At 37.8% G+C, this 27,150-nt stretch overlaps 2 protein-coding genes across 2 annotated transcripts in view; both read left to right on the forward strand.

Moving 5' to 3' along the window:
• Positions 1–3,741, forward strand: part of LOC117288358 (atrial natriuretic peptide receptor 1-like) — a 30,919-nt gene extending 27,178 nt beyond the window's left edge. The window contains exons 18-22 of the mRNA XM_033769189.1: positions 350–418; positions 798–972; positions 1,556–1,654; positions 2,120–2,211; positions 3,634–3,741. Coding sequence (XP_033625080.1) covers positions 350–418; positions 798–972; positions 1,556–1,654; positions 2,120–2,211; positions 3,634–3,702 — 504 coding nt within the window. The 3' untranslated portion in view covers positions 3,703–3,741. The remainder of the gene's footprint in view (positions 1–349; positions 419–797; positions 973–1,555; positions 1,655–2,119; positions 2,212–3,633) is intronic.
• A 3,559-nt stretch (positions 3,742–7,300) lies between these two features.
• LOC117287999 (atrial natriuretic peptide receptor 1-like) overlaps positions 7,301–27,150 on the forward strand; it is a 34,920-nt gene continuing 15,070 nt past the window's right edge. Inside the window, exons 1-11 of the mRNA XM_033768665.1 lie at positions 7,301–7,895; positions 12,919–13,064; positions 15,627–15,782; positions 17,282–17,417; positions 19,453–19,547; positions 21,044–21,197; positions 22,467–22,551; positions 23,600–23,714; positions 24,636–24,698; positions 25,149–25,226; positions 26,321–26,434. Coding sequence (XP_033624556.1) covers positions 7,301–7,895; positions 12,919–13,064; positions 15,627–15,782; positions 17,282–17,417; positions 19,453–19,547; positions 21,044–21,197; positions 22,467–22,551; positions 23,600–23,714; positions 24,636–24,698; positions 25,149–25,226; positions 26,321–26,434 — 1,737 coding nt within the window. The remainder of the gene's footprint in view (positions 7,896–12,918; positions 13,065–15,626; positions 15,783–17,281; positions 17,418–19,452; positions 19,548–21,043; positions 21,198–22,466; positions 22,552–23,599; positions 23,715–24,635; positions 24,699–25,148; positions 25,227–26,320; positions 26,435–27,150) is intronic.

Genomic DNA, 27,150 nt, shown 5'->3' on the forward strand with positions numbered 1-27,150 from the left:
CCCGAGTCTTGTGGGGGGGAAAAAAAAAAAAACTTGCAATATTCTAGAGCAGTTTCTTACCAACTAGCCAACTAGCCGATGTTGCCCGGTTGCACGAAGAAGTTCGAATCCTTTATTACGTGTAAAATAAAAATTATTTATTCCCGATGCACCGATGCAAACTAAACATATCTTATGGAATTAACTTGGTTCACAGTACGACCAACCTTAGCAGCTGTTGTTTGACAAAACAGCAACATTTATATATATGAAATAGCCACCTATAGGCTGATGAAGGGAAAATATCGCACACATGGGCAATTTTCATCATGTATATTAATTAGTTTTACTAACTTTCATTTCTGTTTAGGTTGTGACACTGTTGAATGACTTGTATACATGCTTTGACGGAATTATCGGTAACTTTGATGTGTACAAGGTAATTATGAAGTAGGCCTAGTGGTACATTTCACGAACCATGCAGCAGACGTATTTGTTGCTGTTTTTTTGTGTTATTTATTCTAACAAAATTTATTCATGTGTTTTGATGTTGTGGTTTTTTTCTTTCTTGATTTTCCTTTTTGTGGGAGTGTGCGGGGGGGGGGGGGTGGCTGAAACAAATAGTATTACCCAAAAGAAGCTTACTTATTATGGCCGTCAGTCTGTGTTTGTGACTGTCTTTCGTCCTTGTCGGTTTCATTTTTAAGATTCGTAAATAGGAATTTATATCAGAGCACAAATTGTCCTCGTGACGCAATAAGTTGGATAATCTACTAAATTAAAAATTCGATATTTATTTGTGTTATTATTCAAAACAGGTTGAGACGATTGGAGACGCCTATATGGTGGTATCGGGCCTGCCAATCCGCAACGGCTCTGCCCATGCGCGCGAAATCGCCAACATGGCGCTTTCATTGCTTGGGGCAGTGGGAACCTTTAAAGTGAGGCACAGACCAGAGTGGAAGTTGCAACTTCGAGCCGGGGTACACTCAGGTAATACTTCAAAATGGAAATATTAAGTAAAATTGACTTCGTAATAACTCCGACTCAGCAGACACACCACACGCTGCGAAGAGCGCTTTCACCTCCTAAAAAGTTGGCCCCTACAGACCCCCTTTGTTCAGTAGAGCTTTTAGCTAACAATAATTCATAGCAACTAAAATATCGATTTAAAAGAAATCTAAATTAAGCATGGATTAAAAAAACCGAGAAAACAAAAGAAGAAACAAAAAACATAAATAGGCCTAGAATTTGATTTTGATTTTATTTTATTTATCTATATATTTTCCAAATCTTAAAATTAACACCTCAATTATGTGAAATTCACGCATAAAATAATTGTTAAAACACATAATAAACTAGTCAGGCTTATTTGTACGTGTTTGTTGCTCTACTTTGCTATCTTATGACCGTTTAATAATGTATTGGTGTTTCTCGTTTTTAAAAAACACTATCTGGCGGAATGTGTACAGAGAAAGGGTACTCTTTAAAACAAAACAAATCTCGGCGAAAGTTTGGCCTAGCAACTTTAATCTTAGTTTGCTTCTTTATTTAATTAGTTACTCTATTATTGCAGGTCCATGCGTGTCTGGAGTGGTTGGTCTTAAGATGCCCAGATACTGTCTGTTTGGTGATACAGTCAACACAGCGTCCAGGATGGAATCAAATGGAGAAGGTACGTATAGGCAATGACATCGAAGAAGACATGTCAAGGTAGCCTGGCCTTTTAAATGTTATCATGACCGTTTGTTGGTTCGTCCCTACCTAATACTAAAATTACTTACATTTATTATTGCCTGTATTTATCGGGATATTTAGGACGTTTGTTTCAATGTTCCCCTATACAATGAGGCGAAGACCTTATCGCAGACCTAGCTAGTCCTTGGTCTTTTTGTTGTCCCTTTTTGTTTGTCTTCTGTCCATGGTTTTCTTGTTTACTGTCTTTTGTCCTTTTTTGTTTATTTTTTTAAATGTTTTTTTCTGTGATATATTGTATTTGTGTGTTGCTTATGGAAAACAAAAAGGGCTTTGGTTGAGAGGCAAATGGGGTTGTTACGTACACAGCTGAGAATTGTTCATTTCAAGCGTGTTGACATGTCAAATCGTACCCATTAGTTTAATCTTATCCTGTTTATTGCAGCCCTCAAGATTCACATCAGTAGCTCAACCGAACATGTCCTTCATGATTTGGGAAACTTCATCATTCGAGAGCGGGGAGAAATAGAAATGAAGGTAAAAACAATAACAAAACTCAAGTATAGGATTAGAAAATACAGGGAGGAAAAATAGAAATGAAGCTAATAGATTAGAAGTCAATTGTTGACAAAATATGCATAGTAAAGATTGTTACTTTTGGACGAGTACATTATTCACATTTTCTGTTGTTCCAATAGTGTGTTTGTGCCTGATCTTGTTTTGCCCATTTCTAATTGGCTTATGAAAGCTGAAACGAATTAGAGGCCTATGTGTAACATTTTGTTTCTCTCTATACACAGTTCATTGAGATTTCAGTCGCAACTTATCTCTTAAAGGGAAGGTACACGTTTGGTAATTGTCGATGACCAGTCTTCTCACTTGGTGTATTCCATCATAACCATTAAAGAACAAGCCTGTGAAAATTGGGGCTCAATCGGTCATCGAAGTTGCAAGAAAATGATGAAAGAAAAAACACCCTTGTTGGAAGAAATTGTGTGCTTTCAGATTAGAATAAAAGACTTTTATTATTTTAGTGAGAAATTACCTATTTCTCAAAAACTACGTTACTTCAGAGGGAGTCGTTTCCCACATTTGTGTTATACTATCAACAGCTCTCCAATGCTAGTCAGTTTTTAAGTTAATTTGTTTTGAGTAATTACCAAACGTGTACCTTCCCTTTAAAACTTGTGGAACAATCCGTATTGAATAAAGAGTGCTTCCTATGGTGGCCCTATGGTGATTAAAGAGACATGCTTATTCAGCCGCTCTATGAAATTGGGCCTAGGTGTCAATCTGAACTCATTTGAATCCAATGCGAAAGAAATGACGCTTTTGAAGGGCATAACTGATAGTACCACTTTGACTTTCTGCTGACTCTGATTAAACATTCGCCAGAATCGAGTGAACATCATCGTTTATGTTTTCTTTTGGAGGCACTGGACGCGTGTTTTGATGATATTGTCAAAGACCAGTATTCTCACTTGGTGTAGCTCAAAATAACAGTCCTGTGAACATTTAGGCTCAATTGGTCATCGAATTTGCATGGAAATGATGAAAGAAAAAACACCCTTGTGGCACATTTGCGTATGCTTTCATGTGCCTGGGGCTCAGGCATGCATGAAGTATTTCTCATTCGACAATTTTAGTGCAAAATTACCTCTTGCTCACAAACTACGTTAAAGAGGAGGTCGTTTCTCACAACGTTTTATACTATCAACAATTATCCGTTGCTCAACATATGATTTGAGTAATTTTCCAACGTGTCCAGCTCCTTTAACTTAAGTTTTAAGTATTTAACTGCTGTTTTAGTCTGTCATACAAAACCTTCTGCTGATAATTGCGACTGAAATCTCCCTGAGAAAGTAAAAGGTTTTAAAGACAGTCTTAGGTACTCACTGAATACCATTCAGTTAGTTCTTTCTAACTTCCATGACCGTTGTTTTCTTTTGTCTCTTCCAGGGTAAAGGCAAGCAGAGAACGTTCTGGTTGATCGGCCACAGGGAATTAAAGGATTTCCGTCAACCTTAACCACACGTGCAGTCAAGTCACGTAATGCTTATATTTTTAGTATTTTATGGATTTTGCTTATAATATTTTAAAATGCAGAATTTCTCGATTGCGTATACTGATGTACACCCTGATTATAACGTATAAACGTTTTTTTTGTTTTCAATATTCAGCTCGATAAACAAACTACCAATATATTTGTTATGTTTGTGTATGGTAAAATATGAATGATGTGCTCTTTGTTTAAGCATACACTTTGTGTACGTTAAAGGCACTGGACACTATTGGTAACTATAAGACTCCGGGCCTGAGGCCTTTTATCAGGCATTTGAAAGCACAAGTGTGTTTTTCTTTCGTAATTTTCGTGCAACTTCGATGACTAATTGAGTAAAAATATTCGTGGATTTGTTATTTAAAGCATAATACTGGGCTACAAAAACATGGTGGTCTTTGATAATTACCAAAGGTGTCCAGTGCCTGTAAAGAAGTTTTCCAAATCATATTAGCAAAAAATTGTCAGCTATTAACAAGCACTCACACTCGCACATAGTTCAAAACTCTTTTAAAAGGGTTGCTTTTTATAGCTCTTGTTATATTCAATTTAATTTTCCTGCACACATGTGTTCATTTCTCCCTAGTCACCCACCCCGGTCACCCATCCTCGTTTGGGCATGGACAACGGGCTAACTCATTAATTAACACAATGCATCGTGTTGAGTGTTGTTATAGATATTGAGACAAAAAGGTGACAAGAAGGGTGCACTACTTTGTTTTGCATCTTCCCTTTAAACAACTGTATATCACACCCTTGGGTAACAAAAGCATTACCCCTAGATCATCAAACAGATGAGCTGATAATGTTAAGTGGTCGGATGTACATCTGGATTTTTCCTCAAAATAAACAAAACACGGCCGTGAAATTAGCGATGTCTAAATAAAGGACTGTTTTAGCACGACCTAAATAAGATATAGCCGTTTTTGTCTATAACAGCAACCCTGGACGACAATTGAGTTAGTGTCTATGTGTTCTTACTTTTAGGTCTGACAAAGAAAAGAAAATTATGGATAGATGTAACCTATCTCTTGTCTGTCTTCCTTGTTGCTAAGGTTTGTTTACTTTTAATATAACTGCTCTTGAATATGATTGGGCTTTTTTTATAACAAGTGGATTGTCAAAACAAACTGTATTCATCAGAACTCTGTTGGTGGTACGCTCAAGGCTGGTGTTTTGGTAAGCTAACGTTGAAAAACAGTAATGCATATTATACAATTATCGAAATAAACATGTATTCCAATTAATTTTTAAATATTGATACTTAAGTTGTATTGCTAGTTTCGGGCACACTCCTGTGGAAGTAAAGTACTCACTTTTGTTATATTACTAAAAATGTTAGTTACTAAATCTTCAAAGAGTTGTTAAGCCCCCATTTCCCTTATGTAGATGGTGTTTGATCAACTTTAAAGGCAGTGGACACTATTGCTAATTACTCAAAATAACTATTAGCATAAAACCTCACTTGGTAGCGAGTAATGGGGAGAGGTTGATAGTATAAAACATTGTGAGAAACAGGTCCCTCTGAAGTTTTCGAGAAAGAAGTAATTTTGAGACCTCAAGTTTAGAACTTGAAGTGTCGAAATCAAGCATCTGACAACACACAACTTCCTGTGACAAGGGTGTTTTTTTCTTTCATAGTTATCTCGCAACTCCGACGTCCAATAGAGCTCAAATTTTCACAGGTTTGTTATTTTATGCATATGTTGAGATACACCAAGTGAGAAGACTGGTCTTTGACAATTACCAATAGTTTCCATGTCTTTAAGTCGATATTACAAGTTATCATAACTTAATGATTGTTTTCAATTACTAATACTAATTAAATTTGATTTAAAGACACTGGATACCTTCGGTAATTATCAACGACCAGTCTTACCACTTGCTGTATCTCAATAATATGCATATAACAAACCTGTGAAGTTGCGAGATATTAAGGGAAGAAAAAAACACCCTCGTACACGAAGTTGTGCTTTCAGATGCCTGATATCGAGACCTCAAAATTAAATTCCGAGGTCTCGAAATCAAATTCAAATATTTTAGTGATAAATAATTTCTTTCTAAAAAACGACGTTACTTCAGAGGGAGCCGTTTCTCACAATGTTTTATACCATCAACATTTCTCCATTTCTCCATTGATGCTAGCAACTATTTTGAGCAATTACCAATGGTATCCAGTGCCTTTAACTATGAATTTCATTCATTCAGTTTTATTTAAAATAAAAACTGGCAGCACGAATTTCAATAATGTTGTATTACAAGGTAAAAATATAGATACAAATTGCACAGAAAAAAGACATAAAATTGCACCACCACGAGGTACATAGGAACATTATAAAAGAAGACGCGAATAAATAAAATATATATATACATATACTTATTTCAGTGAGTTGTGTAACTTGAATTTTTTTTATCGTGCCCAAACTAAAGAAAACTGCTATCGCACTTTTATATTTTGAGCTCCTTCTCCGGTCTTTCATTTACGAATCATCAGCAAAATATAAAGAAAAACATATCTGAATATGGCTTAAAGATTTATGTGTATCGTTCAACTCAGAGAATTGAAGAAAATGTCAGTTTACTTTTGGTTTTAAGCTGATGTATACTGCTTACAATAAAACCATATGCCCACTCAATTTTCCCTTTAGTAAAATCAAATTATGTAATAAAGGAATAGTTTTAAGGTGGTAGCAAATGGTACTTTTAAAGTGGATTACAGTGCAAGACCCTTTACCCTTTCTTTTATAAAAGTATAATTGAGTAGGAGTCCAAAGAAACTTCTACTAATGTCTTGAGTTTGACCTTTTACACTCTACTTGACACTCACACCTTTCCCGAACATCTAACTAATTCTTCAGTTCCGGCTTATTATTATTATCTTGTTTAGTCCTCTTGACAATGATTTGTCGACATAAAGATGGAGACTTTCAAAATCAACGCATCGTTGCCCTTTTTAGTCACTCTGCAATTTAAAGCCATGTGAAAGAAACCTAACTCCCTTCGCTTTTAACGCTCCTCTTTTCTATTGTGTCATTTTATTTTCCCCCCAGAGACATCTCAGAGGGACGTCAAATTGAACTGATCTAATTATTACAAGAGAGTGTTTCAGCCAAGAATTCTTCTATTTTTTTCGGAAAGAAAAAAATACATATAAAAGTAGCGTTTGTTGTCACTGAAAACAAATACTCTGTCGGTTAGTCGACACAAAGAAAAACATCCCCTCAAGGTTTGCTGGGATAGTTGTGGCTTATAATTCTTGGTGAGCTAAAAGCATCTGTCCGAGATCATAACAGAAGAAAAACCACTCTGGAGGATACCAATCAAGTATAACAAAGACTGTTGGGTTGGTATATAAGCTCTTGTAATTCACAGGCACCGTAGATTGCTTCTCCTCTCCTAGTTTGTGCTGTGTTTGATAGTTGCTCGGTAAGCCAGTAACCGGAATGGATTAAATAAACACAAGATCCAAACACTGCAAATTGTACACTTAATGAGATAAGCATGGCAACGGTTTTAAGAATCCATACATTTATACTAATGTGGTTCCTGTTTCATTTTGGTAACGCAATGGATATCCCAATAGTTATATTTCCGTCACCTGAGCAGTCCGTCTATGCAGCAAACCGCTTGCTACCAGCTTTTGACATTGCCTACCAGACGATCTCCGAGCGCGTTCAGAGTGGCAAGTATGCAAACTTCACCATTAGTTGGGTCTATTACTCGACCGGGTGTAGCCACAACGAGCGCTTATCAGTGGGAATGGCGGCTGAGCGGTATTTTTTCGAGAACGCGGCGGCGTTTTTTGGGCCGACTTGCAGCAACAACTTGCTGAGTGTGGCTGATTTTGCCTCGTTTTACAACATAACCGTACTCTCTGGAAGCGCGAGCTCGCATGATCTCGACGATAAAGAGCGATTCCCTACCCTGACTCAGACGGTCTACAAACCGACGGCGATGGTCAACTTCGTGAATGAACTTTTCAAAGAGTTTGAATGGACATCCTGCGCTATGATCAGAGGCGGTTCTGACGTATTTAATCTCGCCGGAGAAGCGTTCGAAGAAATAATGCAGAGAGCGGGGCGTTCGGTTTTCATCATTGAGTTGAATGATACCAACAATGACTATGTGCACACTTTGCAACAAACTCGAGAAGACTACCGAAGTAAGTATAGCCTACTCTGTTATACAATTGTTATAATTGTTATACTTTTCAGAAGTCATTATTTCTGTCGGTTTTTATGGTTTATAATTAATTGTGAACTTGTTAAATGCTTTTTTTTTTCTCTCTATTTTGTTTGTTTACCAGAGTTGCCTTGTTTTTACAGCTGATATAATTTTATGGTGTTCTTGCGCCTTTTCTGCCTGTAAGGCTTTGATTCTATTTGGCTTATATCTTTTACTGGTGTACTTTTTTGAAACCGTTTACTACATAAACAAACATGTACTTACATGTTTTATGTCATTTTTACTGTATGCGCCTTCGAACAGGTAGGAGAGCGCAATATAAAAATCAATAAATTAGTGTTATTATTATTGTACGATACCAAATATCCCTGTGTAGATTCAAAGATTTGACCACTGTCATTAGGATAAAACACACGGGACTCAGTTAGTCACTCAGATACGTGGGTTAATTGTGTCTAGCCTAGTGTTTGATATATTTTTTAACATTGATAGTGATACATCAAAGAAAGTTTTTGACCTTTACTTTTTCCATATGAAATAGTGCATTTAGTATAAAAGAAAAGACGACTGGAAAATCAGTTCTGTTCGGACCCAATTTTGTCTAGTTTTTAAAGGACATTTATTTGTCGACATATTGAAAACGCTACTTAAATATTCTTTTAGAAATACCGAGTCAAATTTGCACAACATCGACAATTTGCTAAAAGCTTCGTTGAACGCCTTTTTAAAAATGCACATAGTGAACTCGTAGTCTGCCCACAAACATAGGCAATGTTGTACTCGTATAATAATAATGACGTCTTCTATAGCGCCAGTATCCACAAAAAAAGTGTTAATGGCGCTTGCTCAAATAAAAACGCTCCCCCTTCTTGTCCTCCAGCAGTGCAAAGATCACGACAAAATTAAAAATCCCAATGTCTAGTGAATGATTCTGAAATGTTTTTGGGGAAAAAATGGGTCTTCAGGGTTGATTTGAAAGTGTCTATTGTCCTTTGAAGGGTTTTGATACCTTTCTATAGATCAAGTTTTTAACCATGACAATAATCCCTACTCACTGTGAATAAAGATGTGTGTATTATAATTTACATCTCAAGAAGTTTCAGCCTCATGTTGTAAGTCGTCACGTTTTTCAGAAATAAAATGAAAATCACAGAATTATGTTTTCAGGAGAGTCACGTAAAAAAATACGTTGAACATGCTAAAATTAATTTCGTCTCCTGGGACGAAATTATTTTCGTGACATTGTCTTACTTATCTATCAAAGACTTCAGTACAGCACCCCATCAAGTAATGTTTAAAGACAGTGGACACGATTGGTAATTACTCAAAATGTTTATTAGCATAAAACCTTACTTGTAACGAGTAATGGGGAGAGGTTGATGGTATAAAGCATTGTGAGAAACAGCTCCCTCTGAAGTGACGCAGTCTTCGAGAAAGAAGTAGTTTTCGACGAATTTGATTTCGAGACCTCAGATTTAGAATTTGAAATCAAGCATCTGAAAGCACACAACTTCCTGTGACAAGGGTGTTTTTTCATTTCGCAACTTCGACGACCAATTGAGCTCACATTTTCACAGGTTTGTTATTTTATGCATATGTTGAGATACAAAAGTGAGAAAACTGGGGCCGATTTCACATAGATCTCAAATTGATCGTAACTTCAAATCAATCGTAGTTGCTAACTAAAGTGTGATGTCACAATACAAATCTCTATGGTGATACTGAAAATTTGTCTTGCGATGAATTTTATTGCTTTGTGAAATCGGCCCCATGGTCTTTTACAATTATCAATAGTGTCCATGGTCTTTAAGGGAATTCGCTATCTTACGTTTATTATCTTCAAACCGTTAATTATGTCTGTGGACATGATGTTTTGTGTCGTACACAAATCACTCGGACCCTTTAACGAATTAGCAACTGTTTATGGGACTGCGGAAATTTGAAATTACTTCCTGCGAAAGCCATCAAAAGAAAGTGGGCAAAGAAGCGTTGAAACCGTCCTATATATGACTTGGATGTTGTTTCAGTGGGTGACAATGGTGTCCCTCTTTTGAAAGTTCAAAAGGCGACGGTTAACGGCACTGGACACTATTGGCAGTTACTCAAAATATTTATTTGCATAAAAACTTACTTGGTAACGGGCAATGGACAGCTGTTGCTATACAGCATTGGGGAAACGGCTCCTTCTGAAGTAACGTAGTTGTTTTAAAGGTAATTTATCACTCAAGACTTCAGGCCTGATGTATTTCTTTGGGCTACTGAGAAAGCACACAAAGTAATGCAACAAGGGTGTTTTTTCTCTCATTTATCTCTTGCAACTTCAATGACCGATTGAGTCTCAATTTTCACAGATTTGTTTGTGTGCACAATGTTGGGATACACCAAGGGAGAATACTGGTCTTCGACATTTACCAAAGGTGTCCAGTGCCTTTAAAAAATACAATTTGATGTTTGCATCCTTACAAATGGGGTTAGAATGGGGTAGGGAAAAACTTATGGCACAGCCGAATGCTTGTCGTTCATCTTGCTCGATGGTAGCCACTGGAAGTGTGACTTTCAGTGTTCTTTTCCAGAGGTTTGCGACGCGTTGATACAGCGCGCTGCTCTTGGTAGTTTATGTCTATTTCAGCTGCGGAACTTTTGTTTGTGTCTGGGGAAAGGGTCCAAATTATAGAGTTGATTAATAATAATAATAATAATAATAAGACTTGTAATGCGCACATATCCACCCTGCTGGGTGTTCAAGGCGCAGTAAAACCAAAAACAAAACAAAAACAAAAACACAACACAAAGAAAAAAACACAACAAAATTAGTCATTGATTAAGCGGGAAATACTGTGTAAAGGCAGTGGACACTATTGTTAATTGTCAAAGACTTCACAGTTGGTGTGTCTCAACATATGCATAAATTAACAAACCTGTGAAAATTTGAGCTCAATCGGTCATCAAAGTTGCGAGATAATAATAAAAGAAAAAATTACCCGTGTCACACGAAGTTGTGTGCGTTTAGATGGTTGATTTCGACCTCAAATTTTTAAACTGAGGTCTCTAAATCAAATTCGTGGAAAATTCAGAGGGAGCCGTTTCTCACAATGTTTTATACCATCAACCTCTCCCCATTCTCGTCACCAAGAAAAGTTGTATGCCAATAATTATTCTGAGTATAAATTACCAATAGTGTCCGGCCTTAAAAATCCCTGCTTAGCAATAATGAGCAAAATACCAAAGTGTACATGGACATCATGGTATTTTGGCTGGTTACCTTATTTAGGTTAGCATAGTTTGGCTTTGCTTAGCTTATTTTCGTGCATGAAATTGGGCCCTGCTAAACACTGATCTCTATTATTAATCGGATATCACACGACGGGTGATTCGTATAGACGTTTAGAGATCTGGGCAGACTTAAATTTGCAAAGTCTTTGAAGATTGTGCACATTTTGACTGGATATTTTTTTAGAACTTGTAGTATGGTATTCCAGGGGCGGATCCATATTTGCAGAAGTGGGGTCAGGTGTGTCAAGCAATTATTACTATTGTATAGGCCTACTCAATAAGTGCTAGTTTACCTTCTCGATCATTTGCATCCAAGTCAAATTCTACAATAAAACGTGTTTTTTTTTAAGCAATACGCAGGCCACAAATGTATGCAATGTATGGCGACATTGGTGAATTGCACCCGTTTCAGACAGGCGCTCCAGAGTCGCGCCAAAACAAATTCTGAATTAAGTACATGAAAAGTTTGAAAGATCGACTGTTGCAGTCGATCGAAACGACTCTGGAGCGCCTAGGGTTCAGACGTCAATCTTGTCATGGGCCGAGCCTGATGTAAATATTATGTTTCACCTGTATGAAACCATAATCTGTTTGGGTCGACCGAGAGTCACTCACTATCTATTTGGTTCAGCGCGACTCTGGCGCGCCTGTCTGAAACGGGTGTTCTTTAAGATAATTTCTGGAACCTTAAAGGAACACGTTGACTTGGATCGGTCGAGTTGGTCTACGAAAAGCGTTTTAAACCATTGGTTATAAAATGCATATGGTTAAATAGATAATTTATAAGTAGAATATAATGACCCACACAATCATGCCTCGGATTTTCACGGTTTTCCTTTTACGTCGCGAATAAACACGGTCGGCCATCTACTATGAAAGTCATCAATAATTTGACTTCCATAAATGGCCGACCGCATGTTAGTCAGCGATGTTAAAGAAAACCACGCAATTTCGAGGCATATTTGTTTAGATCATTTCATTCTACTTTTACAACATCTTTCTAACCATATTATGCATTTTGTAACAAACGGTTAAGTAGGATTTGAAACTTTGCATGGTGGAAATACGATATATTAGAAAGGTTTGCGGTAACACCATATAATGACTCCAATCATCTCCAACGGTTCTTTTCAGAACCACCCCAACTCATTAGAGATAGTCATTACATGGTGTTACCGCAAACCTTTCTGTAACAAACGGTTACAAACGCTTTTTAGAGACCAACTCGTCCTTTAATGTCTGGTACGGATTTGAATGGAACCACATTGAGTCATCTATTTCACTACAAGCTCACGTATAGACGGTCTGCTCTAGTTTAATACTTACAATGGTCTGCCCCGTTTTTACTAATTAAAATTTGAGCATTTTATGTCTGGCGATTGAATTAATTGGGGGAACACATGAACAAGAAGATGTATGTTCAGAATTGTTTTCAATACAGAGATAGCCCCCCCGCCCCCCCCCCCCCCCCCCCCCAGCATTGACTTGTCGTGCGGCTACTGTCAATCACTGACTGAGTCAGTGGACTTATTTCGAAAGCTGGAATTACTTAAATTATTTTGTCAATGAAGGTGGAACAAAGGTGTTCAGTGCTTTTAAAAAACGGATTTTCTTTTTAACAGTTTATTAAACTGTTTTTGGTTTTGATATGTATTTGTGTTGAGTGCAATAGAAAGCCTCGTTGCAAGTTCGCCAAATCTTTGTATTTTTTGTTGCTTCTCTTTCAGTTATCTTCATAAGTGCCGATGGAAACGCCGTCCGAAATATAATGAAAACCGCTTATGACCTTAAAATGATTTCTGGTAATTACGTCTTCATCAGCTACCATCCGTTCAACAATACCGGCGACTTTGGTGATGACTCCTGGAATCAGGTCAGTATTTTATCATTACCATAAGTGCCGCAACCCTGTTAGATAGCATTGTTTACGTTGGTAAAGCGTGTATGCATTGTTTTTTGGGTTTTTTTTTTCACTCCTTTCAAAGCTGGTAACCTTTCCCGAGGTTGAAATAAAATGAACAAAACGATCACTTGGCGATAGACTCCAAAAGGGAGATTTTTGGTTTGTTTATTTCTCACTAAAATATGATATTCCAGACAGAAATATTTCCAGTGATGTTTTCTACTATATCACCCTCATTAGACCGTGTAAGTTTTATGTAAATATGTGATCATAAACGTGTTTTTTGTATTTTACCAATTCTGTAATATTCCTTGAATATGACAATACAGCACCTTCATTAATTGCACCAAGAAGAAAGAAACGGTTACCGATTTACCATTCTGCCCAGGATCTAATCGAATTACAGAAACCTTCGTGATCTACTTGCAACTTATACATTTACTACAACTGCAATTATGGGGGGGGGGTGTTAATTTCGATTATTTTTTCTTGTGTCTGGGCGTAATTGTCATAAATTACATTACATTGGGTCACAAATCGTTCCAGACGAAATATAAATCTATTTGTCCATACGACCTACACAACTTGAAAGGAGAACGGTAAAACCAGCATCATACTGTTTATAGGGACACGTTGCCTTAGATCGGGAAAGTTGGTCCATGAAAAGCATTTTAAACCATTTGTTATAAAATGCATATTAGTGAGAAAGATGGTTTAAAAGTATACTATATAGGCCAATTATCCACACAAAATACGCAGTGAAAGTGAACGGTTTTCCTTATATTATACGCAGGCACTGGACTAGTTTGGAAATAGTCAAATACCAGTATTGAAGTGTATCTCAACATGCATAAAACAAAACACCAGTGAAAATTTGAACTCAATTGGTCGTCGAAGTTTCGAGAAAATAATGGTTGAAAAAACAATCTTGTCGCAAAGTTGAGTGCTTTCAGATGCCTTGATTTCCAGACCTCAGCTATGATGAGGTCTCTTATTCATTTCAAATATTTCAGTGAGAATTTGGCTGTTTCTCACAAAACACCAGTGAAAATTTGAACTCAATTGGTCGTCGAAGTTTCGAGAAAATAATTGTTGAAAAAACACCCTTGTCACAAAGTTGAGTGCTTTCAGATGCCTTGATTTCCAGACCTCAGCTATGATGAGGTCTCTTATTCATTTCAAATATTTCAGTGAGAATTTGGCGGTCTCTCACAATGTGTTATACTATGAACACTCCATTGCTCACTGCCAAGTAAGTTGTTATGCTTACAATTATTTTGAGTAGTTACCAATAGTTTCCAGTGCCTTTAAAGACACTGGACACTATTGGTAATTGTCAAAGACCAGTCTTCTCACTTGGTGCATCTCAATATATGCATAAAATAACAAACCTGTGAAAATTTCAGCTCAATTGGTCGTCGGAGTTACGAGATAACTATGAAAGAAAAAAACACCCTTGTCACACGAAGTTGTGTGCTTTTACGATGCTTAATTTTGAGACCTCAAATTCTAAACCTGAGGTCTCGAAATCAAAATTTCTCGAAAACTACGTCACTTAATAGGGAGCTGTTTCTCACAATGCTTTTTACTATCAACCTCTCCCCATTACTCGTTACCAAGTGAGGTTTTATGCTGATAATTATTTTGAGCAATTACCAATATAGTGTCCACTGCCTTAAGACTGGGTTGCTCTATGGAAGTCCATGACAGGGACAAAAGAAAGAACAATAGATGTCCCCCACGGGGATGTAAAAGAATTCGAGAATAACCGTGTTTCAACCTATATACCATTGTGGAGGAACTCTTCATTTAAAGCCTACAAGTGCGTGCATACAAATTGGCTCAAATATTATACTTGTACTTGTTACCATGACAACGTAAGCCCTTAGTTGGGTCTGCTTATTGCTGAAAGGGTTGTGCAATTAATGTGCGTGTTATAAGCTGCCTATTTGTTGACTCCGTTATATACAATTGACTGTCCAATTCCAGTTGTATGTGCCCCCAATTAGATTCACAAATAAACAGGTTACGGGCAAACGATTTCAATGAACGTACATCAAAGTAGGGCCCTACTTAGGCCGGCCTAAGTACTTGGCATTACTGATTTTGTCCATTTATTTGGTAAAATTATTATTATTATTACTTTGTTGTTTAATTTGGTTTGAAGGATTGAGCTGGCGATGGGAATGGGGTTGTACCTTTTTTAGGATGATATTAAAAATATATATATAAATAAATAAAAATACTAATAACAAATAAAGATTTTTTTTTTTTTAAATCTGATCAAGCTGTATAGCAATTTTATATATATATATTTTTTTTTTTTAAACGCTCTCTGTGTGGTTATCTAAATAATACGGTGTTTTCAAACGTTGGCATTGCTTTGGGAAGGGGTTACTTCTGGGGGGGGGGGGTGCTTTATGAACATTAAGTATTTGAGTCTTTAGGATTGAACTAGTGCTATTTTATTTGTTTCTTTGTCTCTCCGTAGACCGTCTACATTGACTTGATTCTTTCTCATTAATAAAACAGGGTGATGAATACGACGAGAAGCTGAAAGAGGCTTATCAATCACTGCTGACGATTCGTCTGTACGAACCCAAAACTCCCGATTACGTTAAGTTTCAAAAAGAGATGAACTTGCGGATGATGAGAGACTACAATTACGTTCCCGATGCTGGAAACGAGGTTAGTGCCCTAAAATGTCAGTTTAATTATCAGAGAATGTTGAAATTAAAAAAGGCATTTTTAACTGCATCTATTTAATTTTTTGGTTATTTTTTTCAAATTTACAAAATTATGTCAAAACAGAATTGTAGAGCAACATCATTTTCTTCTCAAAATTGTGAAAAATATGCTCTAGATTTTACGAATTGCTGAATCCAATTATTTAATAGGCATTAAAAAAAAACATTAAAAAAAATGAAAAATTTCACGTATTTGTAAGCAATTAGGTCGCACATTTTTTCATGTCTGAGTTTCAAGGGATAACCAAATTTATCCCCTCTTCCTTTTCGCTTGGTTTGAGCAGCAAAATATATCCCTTCCCCTTATTGACTTGGCTTAAGCAAAAATGGATAGAAACGTCTGTCCCCTCTTTTCTGCTGGATTTTTGCACCCGATTTTACTTTGCTCTCCTATAAACATCTTCTTCGGTGTGTGATACGCCCCTTAGTCTCATGTAAATGTAATCTAAAGTCAATAATTAACGTGAGCATCATTGTATAGGCCTACTGCGTGCCTATCGGTAATTATAAAAAGGTAAGCAGATAACAGTTAAATTAAATTGATCGAGCACGATACATCAGAAGCTCGTCCTTCCTATTGTAAATTCAAGATCATTTCAGATAATCACAACATTTCATTCCTTTTTGTGATGTTGTTTTCATCTCTGTTTCCTTGATGCTTGTGAAGCATTAGATGCACCTGGTTTACCTATAAGTAGGCGTGATGTTTGTTCTGTTGTATGGATCCTCAGTTTGTTTCATCGCGAAAAGATGTTGTTTTAATCCATCCTCGAACTCTTGAATTTGCGGCTGACTCTGAACATGTCTCTGTTTGTTTTGCATGCAGTGTTTTAACAGCTGTTATTCAGCTACATGATACGCAACATTGCTTTCTTTGCCTTGGTACATTAAATAAAATGTGATTAAAGAAGCAAATGCTTGAGCTACGTACCGATGTCGATGTTCGACTGGATCAGTTTGGTTCTAATTTTTATCAAATTCCCAGCCGCAAATTCCTATGTGAAATATAATAATAATAAATTAACTGTATTTAGCGCTAAATAGCCAAAGGATGCAAGGCGCTGAAAAAGGGAAAACAAAAAACCGTACAAGGACACTGTCGACCAGCTACAGACTATAGGGGGAAAAGTGGGTTTTCGGAGCCCATTTAAATGACTGACAACGCTATTCCACAAATCTTCCCGTTGCTTGCGGGTAATACACCACACACCTTCTAACTACGGCTAATATTCACCAATACAAGCAGTTGATACGCATCCTATTAAGTTAATATGGGAAACGTACCCACTATACACCATCCGTTCCAACCAACCAATCAATTATTTCCAGCTATAACATCGTTTAGGAAACAGGGTCAGAAATGAAAGCACTACATTGTTTTCTAATTTGTTTCAATTATGAGCGCCATTTCCCTCTTCCTTGTTGCCCCCTATCGACCAGGCCAATTTCTTCGATGATTCTTTTCACGACGCCCTCATACTCTACTCTCTTGCGATCAATGAGACGATACACGAGGGAGGTGACATCAGGGATGGTCGCGCTCTAAGGAAGAAGATGTGGAACCGAACATTCAAAGGTAGTACTACTTGTTTCGTAGATACCGCTCCTGTTGATTGGTCCCCTGTCCTTACCCGCAAGGATAGGTAGGATTACACATGACGTCATTGGCCGCCATCTTTGATAAAACGTGAACGTCAATAAATTTACTTGTGTTGTTTCTGTTACGTCAGCACTTAGGTCTTATGTTATGCTCACGTTTAAGGGGAAAATTGTAACTTCACGTATGCTAAAAACGTGCGATTTCAAAAACACAATTTTCTGGCGCTCACGTATTTTGTTCGCATAACGTGCAGTTAGCTGCACGCGAGCAAAAAACGTGAACGTGATTGTCAAAACAGTAATGTTGTTTCTAGGTGACGTCACTACTTTGGGCTTATTTCATCCTCACGAATGACGTATGCACGTATGTACCTGATGTGAAATATGGTTACTTCACGTATGCTAAAAACGTGAGACTCAAACAAAACAATTTTTGTTCGCATAGCGTGCAGCTATAAAACAAACTCTCTATTGTCTGAGAGTCGTGCGCAGTGGATACTTGTCCATTGTTTATCATCAAATAATAGTGATGGGGGTTGATGATGACATCATGCAATCCATCTGTCGATTGCATAAAACCGGCGATATCATTGGATACAATGTACTTGTATCGGTACATGTACATCTATATAATGAAGTTTTATACGTAAACGTGTACGTAGAATTTGACTGTGAAATGGATGCCAGATCAATGGTACATCCGTGCCACGTGACCGTCAGAAGAAACAAACGACGCAGCCTCGAGGCCACTCTCTGGCGTAATTCACGAGCCTCGAAGTGTGACGTCAGATGTTCAGGGTACCACACCGGAGGTTGATTTAATTTAAGTTTAGTTTAAAAGAAAAAGGAAAAAAGTAAGGACTATTCATAACTTAGGACTAATCCTAGGAGATATTAAAAACGTATGGCTAGTTCGAAGTTAAGACGAGTAGCTCCTCCAAGTTTGAGATAAGATTAGTCCTATAACTCTGTGTGAAATCCACCCAGTTATTAAATCAATGCGCGTCACACCATTATAATCCTTGTCCATCAGGGATGACCTACTTGAACAATTCCTCAATATTCTCAACTCACTAAATCCGACGTACTGGACCCTTCGTCAACAATCTCTGTGTCCGAGTTCCCAGGCTCTTATATATGATTACAAGTACACCCTTCCTAGCATGTACATGGACCAGACTAGTCTAACTTTCAGCCTTAATTTGGTATCAGTTTATTTGAATTTGAAAATTTTTGTGGGTGCACTTTGATTGAAAATGTAATATTTTGCCATTTTTAATTTTCGGTTTTTGTATACATTATTTTTTAGACAACTTCCCTCTGAAGTTACGTGGTTTTTGAGAAAGAGTTAATTTCCCACTCAAATAATAAAATGCTTCAGCTGAAACCTTTAACTATGCATCTGAAAGAACACATAGTTGTGCAACAAGGGTTTTGTTTTTCTAAAAAAAAATTCCTGCATCTTCGATGACCAATTTAGCCCAAATGTACACACTAGGTTTGTTACTTTTTGCATACACCAAGTGAGATTACTGGTCAAATTCGACAAATGAGCAGCCAATTTCATTTTCATGCGTTCGAATTAAAGCTATTTTGCCTCTTTGGTTTTTACTGCGTTTCAAATTCAGAATTCGGCCATTCAATTTCGTTTTGAGTCGAGTCAAATTCCTTTAGCACTCTGTTCAATTTAGAATACCGTCATTCTTTATCGTGCCACACACGCCCCAAGAAGCGTCTGCGAATTTGAAAGCTGCTTTGATGCATTGTTAAATTGAATGACTATTTTGTTAAGTCGAATGACGCAACATTACATTTGACTAACCATAAAACGAAATCGAATGACCCTTTTCAGTAGCATTCGATTTCATGCGAACTAGAATAGGCTGGTGGTTAAATTGGCTGCTCATTTTCCGAAATTGACCGAGAAAACCTATACCAAACGTGTCCAGTTTAGTGATAATGTTACTCTCATTGCCAGTCTAACAATGAAGTGGTTTTTTTTTTCATGTAAGGTATTGCTGGCGACGTTATAATGACTGAAAACGGCGACAGAGTTTCAATCTACTCTCTTTGGGACATGACTGATACAGAAAAGGGCATTTTCGAGGTATGTTATAATAATATTAATAATATCGAAATATAACATAGCGTATGTATCTTCAAGGCGCGGAGTATATACAAACTTTCAGAAAGAAAGGTATATTGCAGTGATGAATTATGAGACCCAATGAGAGACTTTTTGAAAGCTCTGCCACTAGAGGGCAGCAGACCTACCAGGCAAGGGTGCACAACTCCTATAGCAAACAATGGTAAATGGTAAAAACTTAAAAATACTCGAAAAATATTTAGAAGTCTCTCAGCCTCTTGAAAATTAAATCAGATACATTGTCATACAACTAAACTTCAGATTTCTTCTCAAGTTTTGGTAGGTCAGCATTTTGGAATTGTTACTAATTACCCTAGAAGAAACACTCCCAAAAACTCATGCACACCGCTTGTTATCCTTGGGGAACTAGTGTCCAGTACGTCCTGTTCCAGAACAGTTTGGTTTATGCTGGCATTGTGTTATTATAAACAAAATACAGTTTGGCTAAATCTAAATACAAAATCAAAAACACGCAAAACACAAGGTATTTGCTGTCAGTGACCGTCACTCATGCCTCTCTTGGTAATTGGCAGATAGTCTAAAGTTTCCCATTGAGGACCATTTCATTTTCTCCAATCCCATGTTATTTGACATTAAAGGCATTGTACACGTTTGGTATTTGTCAAAGACGAGTGTTCTCACTTAGTGTATATCCCATCATAAGCATTAAATAATCGGTCATCGAAGTTGCAAGATAATGATGATAGAAAAAACACCCTTGTTGGACGAAGATGAGTGCTTTCAGATATGAATAAAAAACTTCTAGCTAGAAGTCTTTTATTATAAATGTTTAGTGAGAAATTACCTCTTTCTCAAAAACTACGTTACTTCAGAGGGAGTCGTTTCCCACAATGTTTGATACTATCAACAGCTCTCTAATGCTCATTACATAAGTTTTTAAGTTAATAATTGTTTTGAGTAATTACAAAACGTGTACCTTCCCTTTAAAGTCACTCTATGACTAGTCACTGTATAAAGTCACTCCATTACATCGTCTGTATGCCATATAACAGAGCAGATCGAGATAAGTGCAAGGTCAAAAGGGTACCCAAGGTGAGACAGATAATAGCTGTCCATTAGATCACCTAAGAGCAGCTAAAGAGGTTCTCCGAGGTCGAATCCAGCTCTTTGTGGCGCACTAATTGTCAAAGTGATTGAGTCCTTATTAAACACACTTAAAATATGCCATTGTATTGAAGATCCTTCGAGTGCAAATTTTGTCAACATCTTAAAGCATCGAATAAGATGACTTGGGTCTGGTCATTTTTTTTTTCCGAATTCTGATGGTGTTCATTGATTTTGACCTTTTGACTGACGCAAACATTCCCCGTCGGTTAACAGATTTATTATATCCATTTCACGTAATGTTTCAAATTTCGCTCTATAAATAATTATAAACTTAAGATCGATATAAGCCTCGGTTGTTTAAATTCACATGTTACTCTTCTCTCTTCAAGGTGGTGGCAGATTATCATAAATCTACCGGCAAAATCAATTTCACTGATCCCGTGAAAAGGGTTCAATTTCATGGTCTCCGACCCGGATACGACGCTCCGTGGGATTCGCCAGGATGTGGTTTCTACGATGAGAATCCTACATGCGTGACAGGTTGTTGTTGTTGTTGTTAAAGTTGTTAAACTTGTTGATGATTTTGCTGCTGTTCTGCTGATATTGATATTGCTGTTGTTGTTGGTGGTGTTGGTGTTGGTGTTGCTGTTGCTGTTGATATTGCTGTTGTTGTTACTGTTGCAGTTGTCGTTGCCGTTGGTGTTGCCGTTGCCGTTGCCGTTGCCGTTGCCGTTGCCGTTACCGTTGCCGTTGCCGTTGCCGTTGCCGTTGCCGTTGCCGTTGCCGTTGGCGTTGCCGGTGTCAGATGCAATTGTGTCCGCCATGCAATACTGTCCGCTCCGTAAGCGAGCGTGCATGCACTGAACCTACGTATGCAGTTTGAATATTCACTTATTTTACGATTGCAGCGAATACCCTGCGGCCGAACATTTCCCATGTCATTCATGACATGTTCTGAGCTTGTTAAAAATGGCAAACGTGTTCCGTCGACCAAGGGCGTTTAATTTGCTGTATGGGGGCACACAACTGCATGCAAATTTGTCCGGGCGGACACAATTGCATTATGCATCAGCGTCCGGGCTGACACGATTGCAAATGCAAAACCGTCCGGTGGACATGATTGCATAATGTCCTCCGGGTAGTATTTAACAGAGGACATAATTGCATGTGGCACCGGTCGTGGCGGTGCCGTTGGCGGTGCCGGTGGCGGTGGCGGTGGCGGTGCCGGTGGCGGTGCCGGTGCCGGCGTTGTCGTCGTCGTCGTCGTCGTCGTCGTCATCGTAGTCGCAGTCGCAGTCCCAGTCGTAGTTGTTGCCGTTGCCGTTGCCATTGGCGTTGTTGTTGTCGTTGTCGCTGTCGTTGCCGTTGTCGTTGTCGTTGTCGCTATCGTTGTCGTTGTCGTTGTCGCTATCGTTGTCGTTGTCGTTGTCGTTGTTGTTGTCGTTGTCGTTGTCGTTGTCGTTGTCGTTGTCGTTGTCGTTGTCGTTGTCGTTGTCGTTGTCGTTGTCGTTGTCGTTGTCGTTGTCGTTGTCGTTGTCGTTGTCGTTGTCGTTTTCGTTGTTGTTTCCATTATCATTGTAGTTCTTGTTGTCATGTAATTCAATCCGTCTTCCAGCCAAACAAAATGTTCATCACAGAGGGGGGGGGGGTGAGGACGTGTGTCAGGTTTTGATTGAATACTACATTCTGGTTCTGATACAGGCGCAATGTCAAAACAAATCTACGAAAAGGGATTAAGTAGCATTTTTGATGTATGCACTTGTTTCCATGGCATATAATGAAGGTGGTATGTGTTAACTTTTCTGTCACCAGCGGATAACACTGTTGTGTTGGTATCGACCATCGTGCCAGTATGTCTATTACTCATCTGTTCCAGTGTGATGTATGCTTTGTACAGGTAAGCATAAGCTGGAATAATGAGATGATGAAGTATACCATTAGTTATATTACTTCTTGTACTGCATTTTACTTCAAGAATTTTACATTTTTACTTGAAAATGAGAAAATGAGGGACAAACCCCTGGTCTATCGTTTCAGGAGTTATACAAGCAAAAGCTCCAAAGCCCTTTTTATTTTATAAATAGCTTTGTTTGTGGTGCCAATCAGAAGCCATTTAACCTGTATCCCTTTGACCATATTACATGCGAAGCGGAAGCATAGGGATCAGTATGCTTAGTAAATAATAAGTTAAAGGCAGTAAACACTATTGGTAATTGCTCAAAATAATTATTAGCATAAAACCTTACTTGGTAACAAGTAATGGAGAGCTGTTGATAGTATACAACATTGTGAGAAATGGCTCTCCCTTACGTAGTTTTCGAGAACGAAGTAATTTTCCACGAATTTGATTGCGTGACGTCAGAAAGCAAGCATAAATTAGTGTATTTTACCCGAAAGTCTGCTTTCATATAATTTTAAATTTCTTAAACGTCTTGTACCGTCATTCCTATTGCGGTTTCATTGAGATGTATAATCAAAGATAGGTGAGATTAAAGACAGTGTACACTATTGGTAAATGTCAAAAAGCAGTCTTCTCACTTGGTGTATTTCAACATATGCATACAAAAAAAAAACTGTGAAAATTTGAGCTCGATCGGTCGTCGGAGTTGCGAGATAACTATGAAAGAAAAAACACCCGTGTCACACGAAGTTGTGTGCTTTCAGATGCTTGATTTCGAGACCTCAAGTTCTAAACTTGAGGTCTCGAAATCAAACTCGTGGAAAATGACTTCTTTCTCCAAAACTATGTCACTTCAGAGGGAGCCGTTTCTCACGATGTTTTATACTACCAACCTCTCCCCATTACTCGTTTCCAAGTAAGGTTTTATGCCAATAATTATTTTGAGTAATTACCAATAGTGTCCACTGCCTTTAAAAGGGTGTATTTGAAATATTTAGGATATCCAGATAGGAAATTAAATCAAGAATTGTGTTTTTCTTTTTAGGAAGATGAAGTTCGACTCCGAGCTGACGAATCTGTCATGGAAAATCTACTACAAGGATTTGGTTTTTAATCATATTTCCAAGTCGGTTGCATCCTCAATCCGCTCATTCTCAATAGTAAGACAGATCATTATTAATTTATTTTTTATATTTAATCATTTGTTTGCATTTATTGTGATTTATTTGCAAATAATGAAATTAATACTGACATGAACCTGCATTTCGACGGATATAAGGAGAAAAAAATCCAACATTATTTCTCCACCAATTAGGTAGTGAAATCATAAACGATCCCCTTAAAGCTAAAGTAGTAGTCCCAGCCGCTTTCTACCTTCGCCCAGTTACGTATAGTTAAAAAGCCGGACAGTTCTTTTCAGAATTGAAAAGTCTCCCTTAATCCGAAAATCTTAGATTATTAAAGCAAGGCAGTTTTCTAATTACACCCAACACACCAAACTCGTTCTCACTGCGCTCTGGGAAAATGTTGTTTTGTTGCAAGACGAAGGAATACAACGCAAACGGGAAATTTGTTTTTCATTTCTCATAAAATATGACATTTCAGACATAAATATTTCAAGGGATGTTTTATACTATTTTCATTAGAAAGTTGAAGTTTTACAACTAAATCTTTAATCTTTTTCCTTACCAATTTTGTAATGTTCTTTAAAGGCAGTGGACACTAATGGTGATTTCTCAAAATTATTCTTAGCATTAAACCTTAATTGGTAACAAGTAATGGGGATCCCTCTGAAATAACGTAGTTTTCGAGAAAGAAGTAATTTTCCACGAATTAGATTTCGAGACCTCAGATTTAGAATTTGAGGTCTCTGGGTCTTTTTTGTTCATTATCTCGCAATTTCGACGACCGATTGAGCTCAAACTTTCACAGGTTTTTATTTTATGCATATGTTGAGATACACCAAGTGAGAAGACTGGTCTATATGACAATTACCAATAGTGTCCACTGTCTTTAAAGCTGTATGTATGTTATATGTTCACCTTTTACTTGAATTATGTTTTATCTTTCTCATCGCTCAGGCAAGCACGGGTACTGATACCAACAACCGGAAGCAGATTTTCACCAAAGTGGCTCAATATGAGGTAATGATTATTTATACAAAATATTAAACTGTAATGGCTGAATATGTGGTGCAAATAGATGGTCTCGAAAATCTGAGTTTATTTCTTCCCAGAGCATAATGCGTCTCATTATTTTTCGTTTTCTGTTATGTTTTTGGATTTGAGCAACAGTTGTTTTAAACGTTTTCTAAATAGCCCCAGGGCACATTATATCTTATTGAAGAACCCCAAAACCACATTACGTCTTACTAAAAAGCAAAAAACGACAGACATGTTAAACTAATTTTGGTCTCATGAGACCAACATTATTTTGGTACTTTTTTACTCGTTTCTAAAACTACACAACCTTAGTTAGTAATATTTGAAGGGAAGCTTTCCACTATCATTATCTTCAAACCCTGTAGGTTTAATGTAAATCTGTGGACATTATGAAAAAGTACCCTCCTCGTTTTCCCCCTTATCGAAACTCAGGGCCGTCTAGTCGCCTTGAAGCCGATGAATAACGCTGAATTACACTTGACCAGAGTCGTACTGCTGGAGTTCCGACACGTAAGAAGACTACGATTATTAATTTGTGTTTTTACCCATACATAGATGTGTGTTACCACTGTATAGTCAGTTCTTTCCCAAGTCCTGTGAAAAAATATATCACAGGCATACTCGGGTAGGATCCGAACACACGACCCTTGTAATTCTAGAGCGGTGTCTTACCAACTCGACTACCGAGATTTCCCGGTAGCTAGAGGCAGTTCAAATCTAATGTTTTGGCAGCGGGTAACGCAACTTTATCATAGATGTTAAATTTGCATCGGGGACAATGAAATATTAATGTTGGTTTTTGCCATGATTGTTGTGTTGTTTCATTTTGAAATTGTACAATAATTGATTCCGGGTTGAATAAATAAAATACTATAGGTTTTCTCGGTCGAATTCGGCAAATGAGCAGTCAGTTTCATTTGTATGCGTTCAAATTAAAGCTGTTTTGCCATTCCACTTGTTACTGCGTTTCAAATTCAGAATTCCGCCGTTCAATTTCGTTTTGAGTCGAATCAAATTCATTTAGCACTCTGTTCAATTTAGCTTGTCGTCATTTTTTTTTCGTGACACACACGCCTCAAGAAGCGTCTGGGAATATGAATGCTGCTTTGATGAATTGTTAAATTGAATGATTATTTTATTAAATCGAATGACGCAACACTACATTTGAATAATCATAAAACGAAATTAAATAACCCTTTTCAGTTGCATTCAATTTCGTGCGAAATAGAATAGCTTGGAGGTTAAATTGGCTGCTCATTTTCCGAATTTGACCGAGAAAACCTATATTAGAGCGGTACTCTATAACCGGCGACCTCTTGATAAATGTGCCGGCGCTCTACCAACTGAGCTATATCTAGCCCTATTTTTGCCGTCCCCTTTATCATTTTCTTCAAACGTTGTATATATAGACCTACTGTTTTGTAATGTAATGTTGGCCTATACCGCGTTGTGCAGTGTTGTGCCCCGTTGTGCCCCATTGCCCCCCAAAACCCGTACATTTTTGACTACAAAGGTTTGATCCCTTTGTTTCGTTATACCAACCTTGCAATACTGTTGTCTTGTTTGTCAATGTTTTATTACTTTATTTATTTTTTACCCTTCAGTTGCGGAAGCTTGAACACAGCAACGTGGTGCGTTTTGTTGGAATATGTGCCGATGGACCCGATGATATCAAGAGGATGATCATCACAGAGTACTGCCCAAAGGGTAGTCTACAGGTAGGTTTTAATATCTTAATCACGGTGGCATGTTCATGGTTCAGTAGACTGGGCCCCTGTGTCTTTATGGTTAATCACGATCCTCGAAGTGTGACGTCTGTGCGGCACCTAATTGTAGCCCGAGCCCTAAATGCAGCCTGACCTAAATGTAGCCCAAAACATTTACCTAGATGTAGCCTGGACCTAAATATAGCCCCCAACATGTACCTATATGAATCCTGACCTAAATTGTAGCCCCAAACATGTACCTAGATGTAGCCCGGACCACAGACGCCAGATGATCATTAGACTGCACACTTCGAGGCTCGTTAATGACGTCAGAGACTGGCCTCCAGCCGTCGTGTATCTTCACCTTCCACCTAAATTCATTTTATATAGAGATAAGTAGTCAAATTCTACACCAACATTACATGCAAGTTCATGCGCATGCATGTACTGTATAAATACACATAGTGTGCGTTCGTTTAGCTTCCCTGGGTCGACACCGGTGTGTGGTGGACAAAAAAACGCAACACACCGGGGTCGACCCAGGGAAGCTAAAAGAACGCACCCAATATAAGCACGTGGACACAGCAAGCAGACGACCGAAAATAACCCAAAATCAACTCGACCAATCAAAGCAGAGCTGTGGAAAGCTCATGTCACTACACGTTTACCCAATGGTATCATATTGTATCAAATGGAATCACTGGATCTGGGTAGCAGGTACCTGTCTT

The sequence above is a fragment of the Asterias rubens genome, chromosome 3 (genome assembly GCF_902459465.1).
Source record: "Asterias rubens chromosome 3, eAstRub1.3, whole genome shotgun sequence".
Lineage (NCBI taxonomy): Eukaryota > Metazoa > Echinodermata > Asteroidea > Forcipulatida > Asteriidae > Asterias > Asterias rubens.